We start from the raw sequence: 15925 nt of genomic DNA, 5'->3' as shown, positions 1-15925 counted from the left end.
GAAAACGCGGCACTCGATAACCCGGCACTCCGGATAACACGGCCATACCCTGGCAGGGAAAAAATCCTTAGTTAATTAATTTTCATTATAGACAGCTTTATGCCTCATAAAGTATTTTTCTAGGGTCTGTCTTATCAGGTAAATTACTGTACACAGTGTATTCATTAATTTTCATTTTCATGTAGTAAAGGCTCTATGCCTTCATAAAGGTCGTACTTTTCCTTTGTTTAAGGGTATTTGGGCAGTTTATTCTCTGTTGTATTCTCAAGTAAATAATACATACAAATATAGTACAGTATTTTCTGAGGAAACACTCATACTTAGTTTTTTTAACCCCATTCCCGATAACCCAGCATTTTCACAAACTCGGCCGCCCTTCGGTCCACATTAGGCAGAGTTTTCGAGGCTCTACTATATTTATATTGACATATGAAAATTTTTGTTTTATTTACAATTTGAATATATTAGTCTGATTTGATCTATATTAGTCAAATCAGATGCAAATTTGCAAATATTCTAAGCACTTCTAGTCTCAAACTCAACTTGTGCTTACAAATGTATGCTGTGCTACTGAATTGAATTTATTGCTTATACAATTGAACCTATCTACCTCAAATCTCACAGGAACAATAAAAAAATTTGAGATAGAGAGGTTCATATGCAGTAAACAGTAATAGGTTTGATTTGAGGTGCTATACAGTACAGCATGTACAGTACATACATGTATTAGGTAAAAATAAACATTTTTGACATTCATTAGCAGAAATAGTTGTCAATAATTTCTGATGGTTTTTTTTTTTTTTTTTTTTTTGACTGGACAAGTTTTTGAAGGTAAGCAATAGTCATGAATGAATCTTGACTAATATCTTCCTGACATTCAAGGAAAGTTATCATTTCAATGACCTTTTCCACTTCTTTTGTGGTAATAAGTTAGGTGAATTTATGTGATCCTCTTTGGCAATTATCCACACTTTTTAAATTTACTTCATTGGATTGTATGTCTTTCATGTTAATGGTGTTTTGTTGTTGTTCCTCTTCTTCATTATTTCTTTGCTTAAACTCTGCTTTTAGAAAACTGTTCTTGGTTGTCCTTTGTGTAACATTCCTCCAAGCATAGTCTATCATCCTCGTAGCATCCAAAACATTAATAGTGGGAAGGATATTGCCATTGTTTGTAACATCTAGAAGTTTTCAAACCAGTTCTCCTCTGTATCCCACTTTGAAGCTTTGAATGATCCCTTGATCAAGGGTTGCAGAAGTGGTATTTGGAGGCAAAAATCTTATAGTAATGTTTTTTAAAGTAGGGAGGTTGGAATGAGCATTGCTGTTATCGACCAAAAGAAGAATTTTTTTTTAAACTCAGATTTATCAGTTCCTTTCAACTAGTCACTTAAGATTTTACTTGTCATTCAAGCTTTCTAGTTTGTTTCGTATGTTATAGGAAAAAATTTCACTTTTGAGAAACAACTGGACTTGCAGAATGACCACTCATCAGTGATGGAAGTTTTTCACTTTCAGTTTGATTAACTGCTAAGAGTACAGTTACATGTACAGTACAGTTTTCCACCTTGGCACTTTTGTCTCTTGAGTACTGTATACCTGTTTTGGTTGGGAGGGAAAAGCCTGTTTTATCTGTGTTAAAGACATCTGTTGACTTGTAGCATTAAACAAGAGAAAGCCTTGGGTCACTCTTCACAAACACTTTGAGGCACAGACACACTTTTGTCACTAAGTTTGCTTAAGACAATGTTCTGTCTACTTTTAAAGCTCAAGTTACCTGTTGCTGGCTTTAAATTTGCTATGGCCAAGTCTTTTGGCAAAATCCTCAACTTTCCTTTGTAACATTATTCCACTAAGAGGAATTCCTTGGTTGCAATATTGCACAAACCATTTTCTTACATATTCATCTATTTCTTGAAAAAACATTTTTGGTTTTTTCACATTTTTGGGGTTTTTCACATTTTGGTTTTTTCACATTCACATTGTTTTTAAAGTTTCTCTCTATTGATACTCAGTTCTTTATTATTGTTGAAACTGTACTCAATGGAATATCAAATTTGGTCACAACTTCATTCTTTTTCATCTAAGGATTTTCATCCAAAAATTTTAAGACTCATTTTTTCTCCAATTGAAAAAACATTCAACTTTCTTCTCTCACCAGCTATTTGCTTTTCTTTTGCAATCACAAACTTAAAGGATGTCAAAAATGCCATTGGTCAAGAAAAGTACATTAAAATCTGTTCTAACATGTCACCATGATAATAACCAATAAGGCACAAGTCAAACATGTAGTCAATCAGGGAAAAGCAGTTTTAATTGAAACTATGTATTGTATTGTAAGAAATGTTTCTAAACTACAATTTTTGCTTTGCTACTGAATTGAATTTCAATTCAATCAAAACGTAGTTGCTGAGCTTTGAATTTGTCATTAACAATTCAAGATATAGAGGTTTTTGGAGAAATTTATTCAAGATAAACATGAATTTAGAGGAAAAAATAAATTTTGAGATAAAGAGGTTTTTGAGATAGACCAATTTAACTCACAATTTCTCTTTTTTTTCTTCTGTCATAGAAATGCTGATCCAATTAGCTTTCTTGTATTCAATGATAAAGAAATACAATATTTACAGAATTTGGAAGTAAACACAAAATCTTTCATTTGAGTGTGATTTCAGGGAGCTTCTGGCTTCCAATGGCTTTGCTCTCTTCCATTTTTCATTCATTTCACACTCACTTTTGAGGTGATTTATGCTGTTTGTTTGTTTTTGAATACCATTTTGGATAAGGAAAGTTGAATGAGTGACTTTTAAATGATATTTCTGAATTTTAACCTAAATAAGAAAATTTATTTATTTTATTTAGTGATCAGATTTTAGTGAAAGTTTTTAACTTTGCATAAATCATTATATTTAGTATTAGTACGCCCTGTGTTATTCAACACATAAGACCAGCACAAAGTTCTCTTATCTTCCATATATTAAGTATTGAAATTAATTAGTGTTGAAAATGGTACTTGATTTCCTTTGGCAAAAATATTTATATTTAATGACATCATATTATATATCTACAATCTGTTAAATAATTTTTTCATATTTTCAGACTCATAAAAGCTCTAGAAGTTTAAAAAGTTTTCCTCATTTATTTATTATTCCTCTGAATGAGATTATATTTTAATAATCTTGCCATTAAAGTGTAAATAAATTAGATAAAGAAATAGTTTCTGATATATAAATTCTATTAAGAATGTCTATATTATTAATATTATTAAATATTAAGAATTTCTATAATGTGTTAATTATTATATAATTCTTTACAATTTTAAGTATTGTATTCACATTTAAAGTCTCATAATGTAAATTAGAATATGATTTCTGCATAATAAAACTATATATAATTTTATACTTATATTATATAGACATATATATATATATATGTATAATCTTTTAAAATATTTTAAATTTATTTATGAACTTTAGGAACCTACTCCTATTCAAAGACAAGCTATTCCCATTGGTCTACAGAATCGAGATATAATTGGTGTTGCAGAGACAGGCAGTGGTAAAACTCTAGCTTTTCTTATTCCTTTATTGGTATGGATTACTTCTTTACCAAAAATTGAAAGGTATCATACCATTTTATTTTAACTTGTTGAATTGAAATGCATTTTTAGCACAAATTTATCTGAATATATTTCTATCTGTTATTAGAGTTGAAGATGTGGATCAAGGACCATATTCTATAATATTAGCACCTACACGTGAATTGGCTCAACAGATAGAAGAAGAAACAATTAAATTTGCTAAAATGTTAGAAATTCGTACAGTGGCTGTTATTGGAGGTTTATCAAGAGAAGAACAAGGTTTTAGATTACGTCTTGGATGTGAAGTATGTAATAAGTATATGTATTTGTGTTGTTGAGTAAGATTTTTCATAATTGACATTTGTTCTTAATTTCAGATTGTAATTGCTACTCCTGGTCGTTTGATTGATGTGCTAGAAAATCGTTACTTAGTATTAAGTCGCTGCACTTACATTGTTTTGGATGAAGTAAGTTTATTCTTTACTATTGATATGTCACATTTTAAATTGGAATTTTCAAATTTTGAAATGAATTACAGTTAGGTCAAATTAATTTGATTATTGTATAATTAGAACATTTCTGAGATTCATGTTTTAAATTAATGTTAAAAATATAGTTAACTCAAACTTAGTATAAATTTACATAATTTGAAGTTGCTGTACATTATATTTCAAAAATAATAGTCAAAAGGAGCTAGTAGCATGTTATCAACTGATTTACACAGAGTAATTAAACAAGGTAAAACTCTTAAGAAGTTTGACAATGTTGTGGCATTGCCAAACTTCTGGGTGATGCTGTGAGCTGGACTATTTCTTGTTGTACCAAGTTTGATTCACAGCATCACTAAACTCTTCATATTACAACATATACGTTTTTCTTTTATTTCATAATCTTGTAGAATATATATGATATAGGGATTCCCTAAAATGCTCATGTTCTGTTAACTCTTCACAACCTAAATGAAATTGTCATATTTTACAGTTTTAATGACATTTGCATCTTGATAGAGATGTTTAAATATGGAATATATATAAGTTTAGCTTAAAAAGTTGAAGGGTAGAAAAGTAAGTAGAAAATGTTATATCACCCAACAAATAGAAACTTGCGTAAAATGGAATAAATGGTTGTTAATGAATCATTTCTTTAAAGGAAAATTTTATCATTTGAATTAATGCAATAGTTACCAAATTATTGTATTATTTACACATTTTATAATCTTTGTATTTAATATGGGTATTATATATTTTTTAAACAAATATATTCATTAAGTATACTAAATTCATAGAAATGTATGCAGTATATAAACAAAATTATTCAAAGAAAAACTCAAATTCAAAAATATATAAAATCTATAATGTTGATAAATCAGCATTAATGAATATCAGTTAATTGTAAATTTAATTAATTTGTGTTTCTTAAATACAAATTAAAGAATTATATTAAAATGAAATCATTACTTTTATTTATAACTTTACAGTTTTAATATGTATTGAGATTAAAATAATTTGTTTATAAAAATAGGTAATAGCTATACTTACCAGTATTGATTATAAACATATCTGTTTGTTAATTCAAATATAAACTAAATAGATAAAACCTAAATATAAAACAATATATTTTTATTTGGACCTCTTTAATTTTACTTAAATAAGAAAGGATATAATAAATATAATTAATACAGTTTATTTTATCTTTTTTTTATTTGACCTCCATCTCAGTATAATTTTTATGGAAAAATTCCAACTTTTTTAAAAGTTTTGGATGACAGTCAACAAAGATTTTAGGATTTGGCTAATTAAAAATTTGAAGCAAAAATATGTCTTTGTTTTTGTTTAAAAATATATTTTTATATTTTATCTTTCTAAAAACTATTTCTACAGTGAAAAAATACCAGAAGTTTATATTATGCATGGCTTTAACTAAAATTTTTAATAATTTATACAAAATTATAAAATATGTTGAAAATCGAAAAATATTTAATGTGTAAAGAATTAAATTTTTATGTTTTTAATAATTTAAATCCCACAAATGCTAATAATAATATGTAAATTTACACAAGGTATAAATCATTAATTTTATAATTACTGGTTTATATATAGAAAACATGCAACATTTGAGATTTATAGACTTAAATAATGTAAAAATTTTAAACATATATAATCCAAAAAATAAAATATATATATATATACATNCAAACACCATTCACGTGCGATGTGTAGTTTTGGCGAAAAAGTGAGATATAGGGACATACATGTCCATTTTTATATATATATATATATATAGATTTTATTACTTTTTTCATAATATTTTATATTATTAAATTTCTAAAGATGATGATTTCTTCATAAACATGCCATTCCACACCAGGATATATGTGTAACAGTTAATTTTTAAGAAAATAAACATAAGAAAAAAGACAAAAATATTAATATAGTGGAACAAGCTACTTCAGTTGATCTTGCATTTTAGGCTAATCAGATATTCTAAAGTATGAAATAGTGTCCTACTTATCAGAGAATATTATATTATTTGCATGATATTGTCAGTGGAAAGCAATTGCAAAAAAATTTAATGTTTCAAATGCTGTTATAGTGTGGAAAATAAAAAAAGAAAAGCATTTTTATTGTAAACAGAACATTTTTAAACACTACTTCATAATAAATGTTTAATGAATATCTGAAATGGAAGATTTTTGCTGTTTCTGTATACAGCTATTTTGAGGATTGTCTTTTATTATTTATTTTTAAAATACTTTGGGTTTTTTATTAAATTTTGATAAGATATGTATCAAAATAATTTAATATTATTCTCAAAACGATATTTATAAAAATTTCCAAATATTTGAATAAGAAATTACTATAGAAAAAAAATTATGTTTTGTTTGGAAGTTGCCAGATATGCTTTAAAAATTTGAGTAAAATATCATAATTTTGACAGTGATTATAGAAGAGACAACATACTTTTAATACTTATTTTATTATGAAAAGTTATATATTGTGGAAAAAGTAATATGTTTTTGTAAATTTTTACAAAAACTATTTTAAAAAATTATATTATGCATTTAAACTAGCATTTCCCAACCAGAATACACATACTAGAGATTAATGAAAAATAGCTAGACTGAAAAAAATCTATAATGGCTGTGAAATGTAATTTTAAATTGACAAGTTTGACAATTTAAAAATCCAGAAAACTTTTAATCGCCTACATTTTTACATAGGATATTCAAAATTTTAGATTGAAAGATACTATAAAGCATAAAGCTTGCTTAATTTTATATAGAACTTGATATATACATTTTTGAAGATCTGAGTTCAGTTTTGTTAATCTAATCTTTCTTTTCTATCAACTAATTTTGTATTTCATTTACTAAAATAAGTGTCATAGTACTTTAAATTTTAAATTAATAATTAAAAATCAGTGGTTATGAAGCAACCATTGAAAATCATTTGACAAAATTTTTTTGTTAAAAATTTATGGACATTTAAGGGGCAATTTATATGAACATTTTCATGAAAAGGTAAATAGATTGGAACAGGTTGGAAACTGCTGGTTTAAAGTAATGCTTTAGTGTAATTTAAATTAGATAGATAACTTAACTTTTTATGTAAATACTATTGTCTATTTTAATAATCAGAATTTCTTTAAATAAAAAATTAAAGTTGAAGAATAATCAAATGTAAATAAGCAAAAACGTTTACAGATCTTTATGTCATTGATTAATGATAGTTAATGTGCTTATCATTGGTCATATTATTTATNATAAATAATTAGAAATTTATTTAATTAGATCATTGGATAGAAATTTACACAGAGAAAGGTAATATTGTTTTTTTCTAATATATGATTAATTTTTAAACATTTACAAAATTTATTAAAATAAATTCTGTCCATTGAGAAAAACCTCCAGCAACAAATCTATTTATAGCGAATAAATAACTTTTTACTATAAAATCTATTTTTATATTTAATTTATCAATTTTAAAAATTTACATTTGGCAAACATATTTCTTTTTTGTATTCATGTTTTCAGTTTTATCTTTCAACCATTTTAAAAACTAATATAAATACAAAAATCTTAGAAATAATTTCTAAAAGTAACACATTATATTAACAATTAAATAAAATATATTTTGACGTCAACGGCGATGAGAATAGAAACTTTTGATGTGCCAAAACAGCACTTTAGGCCAATTTTTACTTCAGTCGACACAAACCATTAAATTAATGATTATGAAAGTGCCTTACGTCAAAAATAAAGATATTCCTACTCATTAAAAATGTCGCTTCGTTTCATTAATCTAATTCACGGTCGAGCAAACACAGACGCTTAAAAAGAAAAAATTATGAAATATTGGATTAATTTTATATAATTTTTATTTGAGGTAACTTTACAGTATACCTCAGATATATAAATTCATTTGAAGTACAGTATATCTCAAGAAAAATCATGAAAAAGGTGCTGGTTCTTAGTCGGAATATTTTTGAAAAAACTGTTTTAATTGAAATTTGATTAATGTTATATATTGATACAAGTAATTAAATATTTTCATTTAAATAATTGTTATTACATTTATATTTAGGCAGATAGAATGATTGACATGGGATTTGAACCTGATGTCCAGAAAATTTTAGATTACATGCCCGTTACTAATCAGAAACCAGATAACGAAGATGCTGAAGATGAAGAAAAAATGTTAGCTAATTTTATGACCAAACATAAATATCGACAAGTAAGAACTTTTCTTTTTAATGTGATTAGAATAGGTATAGATGTAATTTAAACACAAGTTTTTAATAAATTATTTTTTTTTATAGACTGTTATGTTTACAGCTACTATGCCTCCAGCTGTTGAAAGATTGGCCAGGTCATATCTGCGACGTCCAGCTGTGGTATATATTGGATCAGCAGGTAAACCTACTGAGAGAGTGGAACAAATAGTATACTTAGTTGCAGAAAGTGAGAAGAGGTAAGTGTAGTCCTTAAAATATTTTACATTAATAAGTTTTGAATATTATTTTATTCCTCTTTTATTAAAATGAATTAATTTTTTTCTAGACGTAAATTATTAGAAATATTGGAACAAGGTGTTGAACCTCCTGTTATCATTTTCGTTAATCAGAAAAAAGGAGCTGATGTTCTTGCTAGAGGATTAGAAAAAATGGGAGTAAGAAAATTTATTAATTACAGCTGTGAAATTATATTAAATTTTAATTATATTTACTATTAATATAATACTTAATTTGTTATCCTTATTATTATTATTATTAGTAGTAGTAGTAGTAGTAGTATAAAACTAATAAAATATTAATAATTAAAATAGAAGTAAAATTTTTAATTTTAGAGCACTTTTTTATTTTAACTGTTGTTTATTTTTTTTAGTATAATGCTTGTACTCTTCATGGTGGTAAAGGACAAGAGCAAAGAGAATATGCTTTAGCAAGTCTGAAGAGTGGTTCAAAAGATATTTTAGTAGCAACAGACGTTGCCGGACGTGGTATCGATATCCGAAATGTGTCGCTAGTAATTAATTATGACATGGCAAAATCAATTGAAGGTATACATAATCTATAGGCTTTAGTTTCTAATAATGGACATTAATAAATATTAAAATCTGTATTATTTTTCAGATTATACACATCGTATCGGAAGAACCGGACGAGCGGGTAAACATGGCGTGGCAGTGACATTTTTGACCAAAGAGGATTCACATTTATTTTATGATATGAAACAATGCATCTTGAGTAGTCCAGTATCAACTTGTCCACCCGAATTAGCTAATCATCCGGATGCTCAGCATAAACCGGGTACCGTAGTCACAAAAAAGAGAAGAGAAGAGAAAATCTTTGCATAATCATAGGCCACTTTTTTTATTTACTTTGTAACATCCAGAATGAATAATGTCAAAATGGTCTTTGAAGGACAGTAGATAAAAATGCTGTTTGAATAATGAAAATCTTAAAATATTAATCAGTTTGAAAGATATCAAAGTACTGAATGGAAACAATTTCTATTAACTATTATCATTGTATTATAATGTACATCAAGATAATGTGCATCATGTTTTCATGTGCTAGGATATTGATATATCATCAATAAATTTTTATTGTTCAATTTTTTATGAATTTGTCTGAATTTTTAAATATTTATAGTATTCATGTATATGTTTTTTTTTTTAATTAAGGATATTTTTATAAGAAATATTTTATTATAGATATAACTTTTCTTTATAATATACAGTATATTAGATACTAATAACCGTTCCATAATTGTTAGTTTGCACAATTTTATTTTTATAACAACTTTGTTTGATCAACAAATAATTAATTTATAATGAAACCAAACATTACTAGTAATTAAAATATACTTATAAAATTAAAATTTAATCATTAATTACAAATTCATGAATTATAAATAATTAGAAATTTATTTAATTAGATCATTGGATAGAAATTTACACAGAGAAAGGTAATATTGTTTTTTTCTAATATATGATTAATTTTTAAACATTTACAAAATTTATTAAAATAAATTCTGTCCATTGAGAAAAACCTCCAGCAACAAATCTATTTATAGCGAATAAATAACTTTTTACTATAAAATCTATTTTTATATTTAATTTATCAATTTTAAAAATTTACATTTGGCAAACATATTTCTTTTTTGTATTCATGTTTTCAGTTTTATCTTTCAACCATTTTAAAAACTAATATAAATACAAAAATCTTAGAAATAATTTCTAAAAGTAACACATTATATTAACAATTAAATAAAATATATTTTGACGTCAACGGCGATGAGAATAGAAACTTTTGATGTGCCAAAACAGCACTTTAGGCCAATTTTTACTTCAGTCGACACAAACCATTAAATTAATGATTATGAAAGTGCCTTACGTCAAAAATAAAGATATTCCTACTCATTAAAAATGTCGCTTCGTTTCATTAATCTAATTCACGGTCGAGCAAACACAGACGCTTAAAAAGAAAAAATTATGAAATATTGGATAATTTATTATTAACTCCTTGACTTTTATATTTGAAATTTACTTCAGGATACTCCAAAATGTCTATAAAATCATCAAAATTTTCTTTACTTTTAAACTTAATATATTTTTAGAATTTTTAATATTTAAACATTTCCTAAAGGTCATAGATTTTTCTTTTTCTTCACTCTTTAAATTCCTTTTTTTATATTCTTGTGATGTGTTAAGATTTTTTTTTTTTTTCTTCTTCTTCTTATTTCTTGAATATATTTTACTGAATGGGTTGAAAATTTTCACGAGATGTGCTCTAAAGTATTTTTCTAGAAAATTATATTAAAAGCTTTATCCCGAGATGAAGTCGTAGGAGTTTCGTAATGGGAACTGGAAAATATATAACGTCTTGTATCAAGTAGATCATCTCCTACGCTCAAAATGTAAATTTTCTTGATAATTGAATATTCTATTAAAATATATTATTGTTTCAGATGTAAATTTGTCTAAATGAAATACTTATAAATCGGACGTGGAATAATTTCCGTTAAAAAAGAAGTTTCATCTCCTGGTTCGGCTTTCCCGCGTGACTCAGTTGTATAACGGGAAAGACTGATTTACGTAAGCAAATGAATATTTCAAATGAAGTTTTTATCTATATATATAAAAGATTAATGCGATTTATATCTTATGAATAAATCTGCAGTACTTACAACCGGTTGTTTTGACTATTGCATTATGTTAGTTCCATAAAACGAAGCGGAAGTGCGTATTATATGGGGTTAGTCATCCACTTCCGATTATTTCCAGCCAAACAGAAGGGCAGTGATTAAGCTGTGAAAAATGCTTCTTTGGCGGCGGTGGACTGCTTCTCCTTTTGTCTCATCGATCCGTGACGTGACTAAACGTCACTACTTAACCATCCAACAAGCATCCGTGAAAGTAATGTAGCCGCATTCTGCACAGCATCGATTCCAGTAGAGAAGTGTCGCTGGTGCGACCGGCATTTGCCGCGTCATTCGCGATGCCGAGAAGCTTGAATTCGTCTCTGATGAAGCCATTTGTGGTCCTAGCCTTGCCAGGAATGTACCTGGCCTATAAAATCAACGAATATAAACGTCAAAAGCAAGAACAAAACAAGAGAAAGTTAGCGGAGAGAGAATTGGCTCACCTCAACCACAAAATCGTAAGTAGGATATTGTTTGTTTATTTTTTTTTTTGTGCGTGTCTCTATGTCATGGCTACCGAAATTATTGCAGCTGCCTGTCAAAACTATAAATCGCATCTCTCTTAACACGTGATGATCATTGTGTTACAAATTATTTCATACTACACTTAATCGACTTTTTATTGTTTAAATGACAAAATTTGTATCAAAAATGAAAATATCGCGTGTTATAACCGCAATAATTTCTTATCCAAATATTTTCTTACTATAAATCTTATACTTTATTTTTTTTTTAAATCAAAACTTTAACTTCCGGTATTTATGATTCGATTGCATGCAATTCCTGGTAAATACGTCCAATATTCTCGTATAATTTAACTCTCTGAAAACCTCAGTTAAAACTTCTTTAATATCAATTGATACCTAATTAAACTTACTTTTTAAAACGAATTTAATCGTTATATTTAGGACTTAAATAATAGCGTTTTTTTCTGTCTAAAACCAAAAGAAACTGAATCATCTATCTGCATTTAGATACAGGTCGTTTGTTTGAAAGACCATTAAGCATTATAAATTGCTTGTCGACGGTTTTTATAGCTGCTTCTTTAAACTTCTTAACATGTTCTTTATCTAAACATCAGTTTTTTATGCATTAAAGTAATTATTTAGACTGTTCGGTCGATTTAAATGCTGAATTCGTTCATAAACACTATAAATCTCTTCGTATTTTAAAGGATAAAAAAAATATTTAAATTCATCTAGATTAATCTGAGTTGAACATGAAAAAACTTTAAAATTCAGGAAATAAGTCTCAAAACTGGATAAAAGTATGTTTGTTAAAAAATCGATTTATCTATTTGACCACGTAACCAGACAAGAATTCTATTTTCAACGTTTGACTACAAATTTAAAAAGAGATATTCTTTCTATGGGAATTATTTTATATTTTTTTTACCTTTCTCGGGACAAATAATCGAATTCAGTTCAATATTTTTGTCCTTATTTGATCAGACAAACATAATTCCGGATTATTCTCTTCGTAAGACGGTTTCTATGACGACGATCTTTGAGATAAAGATGAATGCCGTTACCATAGTAACGTCGGTTGATGAGGAGGAAAAGAGTTTCATCTTTTTGATACTGTGAATGAGAATCGTCATCATTTGTATGATGTCTTGAATGAAATATCTCTTCTTTTTTTTATTTCTGAACAATAATAATAATAATAATAATAATTCATAGATTTAAAGTTAGATTTAAGATTTTAAAATAGTAAATTTTTCTCTTTAAATTCGTAAGATTCTTCTATAAACATTGAAAATTAAGAATAATAAACATATAGAAGTTTATTTATATCAAGTAAAGAAAAAATTTATGTAATATATTTTAAGCCACTGAAGAGGAGTAAGAAATTTTTATAGCTGTTAAGTAAGATCTATTTTTAAATTCATAGAGTGGAATTATCAGAAAAGATCAGAATTCCATTAGTAAATCGATCTTTTAATATAAATTTAAGCACATACGATTTAATTTGGTGATTTGATAGATAAATATTTGTTGAATATAATTTTATAATATTACACGAAGAAGAAGAAACCAATCTAAAAAGTTCACTCAATAAAAAAAATCAGTAGAACGATCGATTTTCTTTCTTTAAGACATTTTTTATATGTGTTATTTTCTCTTAACAAAGCCTCTCTATGATAATTTATTACGTTAGAAGTCTATACTTCCTTTCTCTAAAATTTCCTGCTGGTGACTCATCAATCACGCGATTATCTTGATTCATTAAAGTGTCAATAATTTTCTATCTACGAATAATAAAATTCAAGTTTATAGCCTTTAAAATTAAGTTTAATTTTCTAAAATTAAAGATGAAAAAAAAGAGTAAAAAGAACGTACTGTACTTCAACATCATTTTCTATTAACTAAACTAGAATTTTTTTTTTTGCTTGAATTTTATGTAAAGAATAAGGAGAAAGAGTTTACTTTTTATAAAAGTTATGTATTAACTGAAGTAAAAAAGATTAGAAGTTAAGATAAGAAAGAGACGATTTTATTAATTCTGTGAGGTATTAGAAAGAACATTCTTTATTTTTACAGCAAGTTGACGTTGTATATATTGAATAGAATAGTCGATAATTTTCCATATTTAGTTCTTTGTAGACAGTCGATGGAACCTTATGTGATTTCCCAGCTCATCCGTGCGTAATCGAGACCAACATATTCAAATTTCATAAATTATTTACCTCCAATCAATATAATTAATACAATCTAATAATATAAGTTCTCTACAAGCATCAATTTTTTAAAGGAATATTTAACTTACTGACACAACATTAACGTCGGAATGTTCGTCTCTTATACGTTTTATTTTAACTTGTTACATATTAATTACGATAATTTAATATTTAATCTATTAAATAAAGTTTTATCTACTGTTATACTGATATATAACTAAGTTTAATTTCATTTTTTAGTGAAATTTGTTACACTCTGTACAATTGAATAAATTTTCATTTACTTCTAATTTAAAAGATAATTTTTTTTTATTTTAGAGTCTACACTTAATGTATAATATGTTTAACTCGTTTAAATGAAATTTAATCTTTACCGAGACAAAAATTCGTTAATTTAATAAAAGTGGGTTTGGAACAGATGTTTGGAGAATTTAAAGGAAAATATTCTATATGTTGTTTATTATTCTTTGGAATTCATCCAAAAATACTAAAATCTGTGCATCTTATAACAGCTTCAAATAAGTATTACTTCTTTAATTATTTATTAAACAAGCCTAATGTAAGTAAACAATAATAATATTTAACAGATCGTTAATGTAAATTATGCAAATTTAATGTAATTAATGTATTAGATGTATATTAAGAATAACGAAAATATTAATTATTTAATAACATTTATAATTAATTTTATTTAAAATTCTTTACAATATTAAAATATAATCAATTATTCGTATTATTATAATAAAAAAGATTTAAACCAATAAAAAAATCTTTTTAAATATTATAACCAATTACCGTTCGAGTTCACTCCCATCCAAATCCAATCCGCCGATTAACCAATAAACATTAAGCGAATTAATAATAATCGATTTCGTTAACCAATCAGCTATTAAGAAGTAACATTGTTTTTATAATTCGAAACCGATTTGTCAATTTTTAACCAATCTTCGTTGAGAATTTCGTAAAAACTTATAAAATCGAAGATAATTTGTTAATTATCATTATTTATATACTTTTATTTTTATTCATCATCCGATCTTTCTTGTGTGGGGAAAAAAGAATGTTATTTGATGAAACATTTGAACAAAACTAATCTACTAAAAGTCAAAGGTCAATTCGATCCGTTCCAGTTTCCAAAACAATCGAATATAATACATACACTGTAGATTTTTGCTGTTTTAATTCAATATTTAAATTTATAAAATTAATTTTTTCAATTATTTAATTTAAATAATCTATCATCGACGTTTCGTTTTTTTTAAAATGTTAATTTAACAGAGCTTTTTTTTTTCTTAGGATAAGTTATTGGTGAAACTAGAAGAACACGAACCAGAAATGGCAACCTCGCGAGACGATGAGGTGATTATTTTTCTTATATTAAAAATTATTATAACTGAAATTAAAGCCGGCAATAAAATTTGCACTTTAAATGCTTTATTAAAGGATAGAATTCCCAAAATGACTCCGTAACTGTTGCTAAAGGGCGGTGATGTTAAGAGAAAGTCTTTTATTACATGTTAAAGCTGAGATTAAAGATCGATTCGAATAAGTTGATTGCATTCATACGAAAGAAACGTGAATTTAAAAAAAAAAAGGAGTTCATCGATTAATGGGTGATTGATACGTAACAATGTCATGTTCATTCAGGGTCATGGAAGATGAGGGTTGACGATAGTAATGTAGAAAATTTACGTTTTTATTTCATATTTTTTTTTTGTTGTTGTATTCCTTAAGAGTTGAATAATGCAAACCGACATTCGGGCAAGATTATTCGGATTTTCAAATGCTAAATTTCTTAGTTTGGTACACATTTAAATTCAATTGTATGGGTTTTTCTGATGCTGAATAATTCAAAAAAAGAGAGAGAGGGAGATTTACGAGATAAATAATAACAGAACAGATTTAAACAGAAAAGTTTTATAAAGAGAATAATATCTAACGACAATTAATTAAAGAAATA

The 15925-nt window shown here is 26.3% G+C and overlaps 1 protein-coding gene across 1 annotated transcript in view; it reads left to right on the top strand.

Moving 5' to 3' along the window:
- LOC111618022 (probable ATP-dependent RNA helicase DDX23) overlaps positions 1 to 9698 on the top strand; it is a 48224-nt gene extending 38526 nt beyond the window's left edge. The window contains exons 12-19 of the mRNA XM_023359441.1: positions 3477 to 3622; positions 3708 to 3885; positions 3958 to 4047; positions 8164 to 8313; positions 8399 to 8550; positions 8640 to 8748; positions 8964 to 9138; positions 9212 to 9698. Of these exons, the coding sequence (XP_023215209.1) occupies positions 3477 to 3622; positions 3708 to 3885; positions 3958 to 4047; positions 8164 to 8313; positions 8399 to 8550; positions 8640 to 8748; positions 8964 to 9138; positions 9212 to 9435 (1224 nt within the window). The 3' untranslated portion in view covers positions 9436 to 9698. The remainder of the gene's footprint in view (positions 1 to 3476; positions 3623 to 3707; positions 3886 to 3957; positions 4048 to 8163; positions 8314 to 8398; positions 8551 to 8639; positions 8749 to 8963; positions 9139 to 9211) is intronic.
- The last annotated feature ends 6227 nt before the right edge of the window (positions 9699 to 15925 follow it).

The sequence above is a fragment of the Centruroides sculpturatus genome, unplaced genomic scaffold, assembly GCF_000671375.1.
Source record: "Centruroides sculpturatus isolate CEXI.00-Female unplaced genomic scaffold, Cexi_2.0 scaffold47, whole genome shotgun sequence".
NCBI lineage: Eukaryota > Metazoa > Arthropoda > Arachnida > Scorpiones > Buthidae > Centruroides > Centruroides sculpturatus.
The sequence above is the reverse complement of the archived record's forward strand: the minus strand, read 5'-3'. Positions and strand labels throughout refer to the sequence as shown.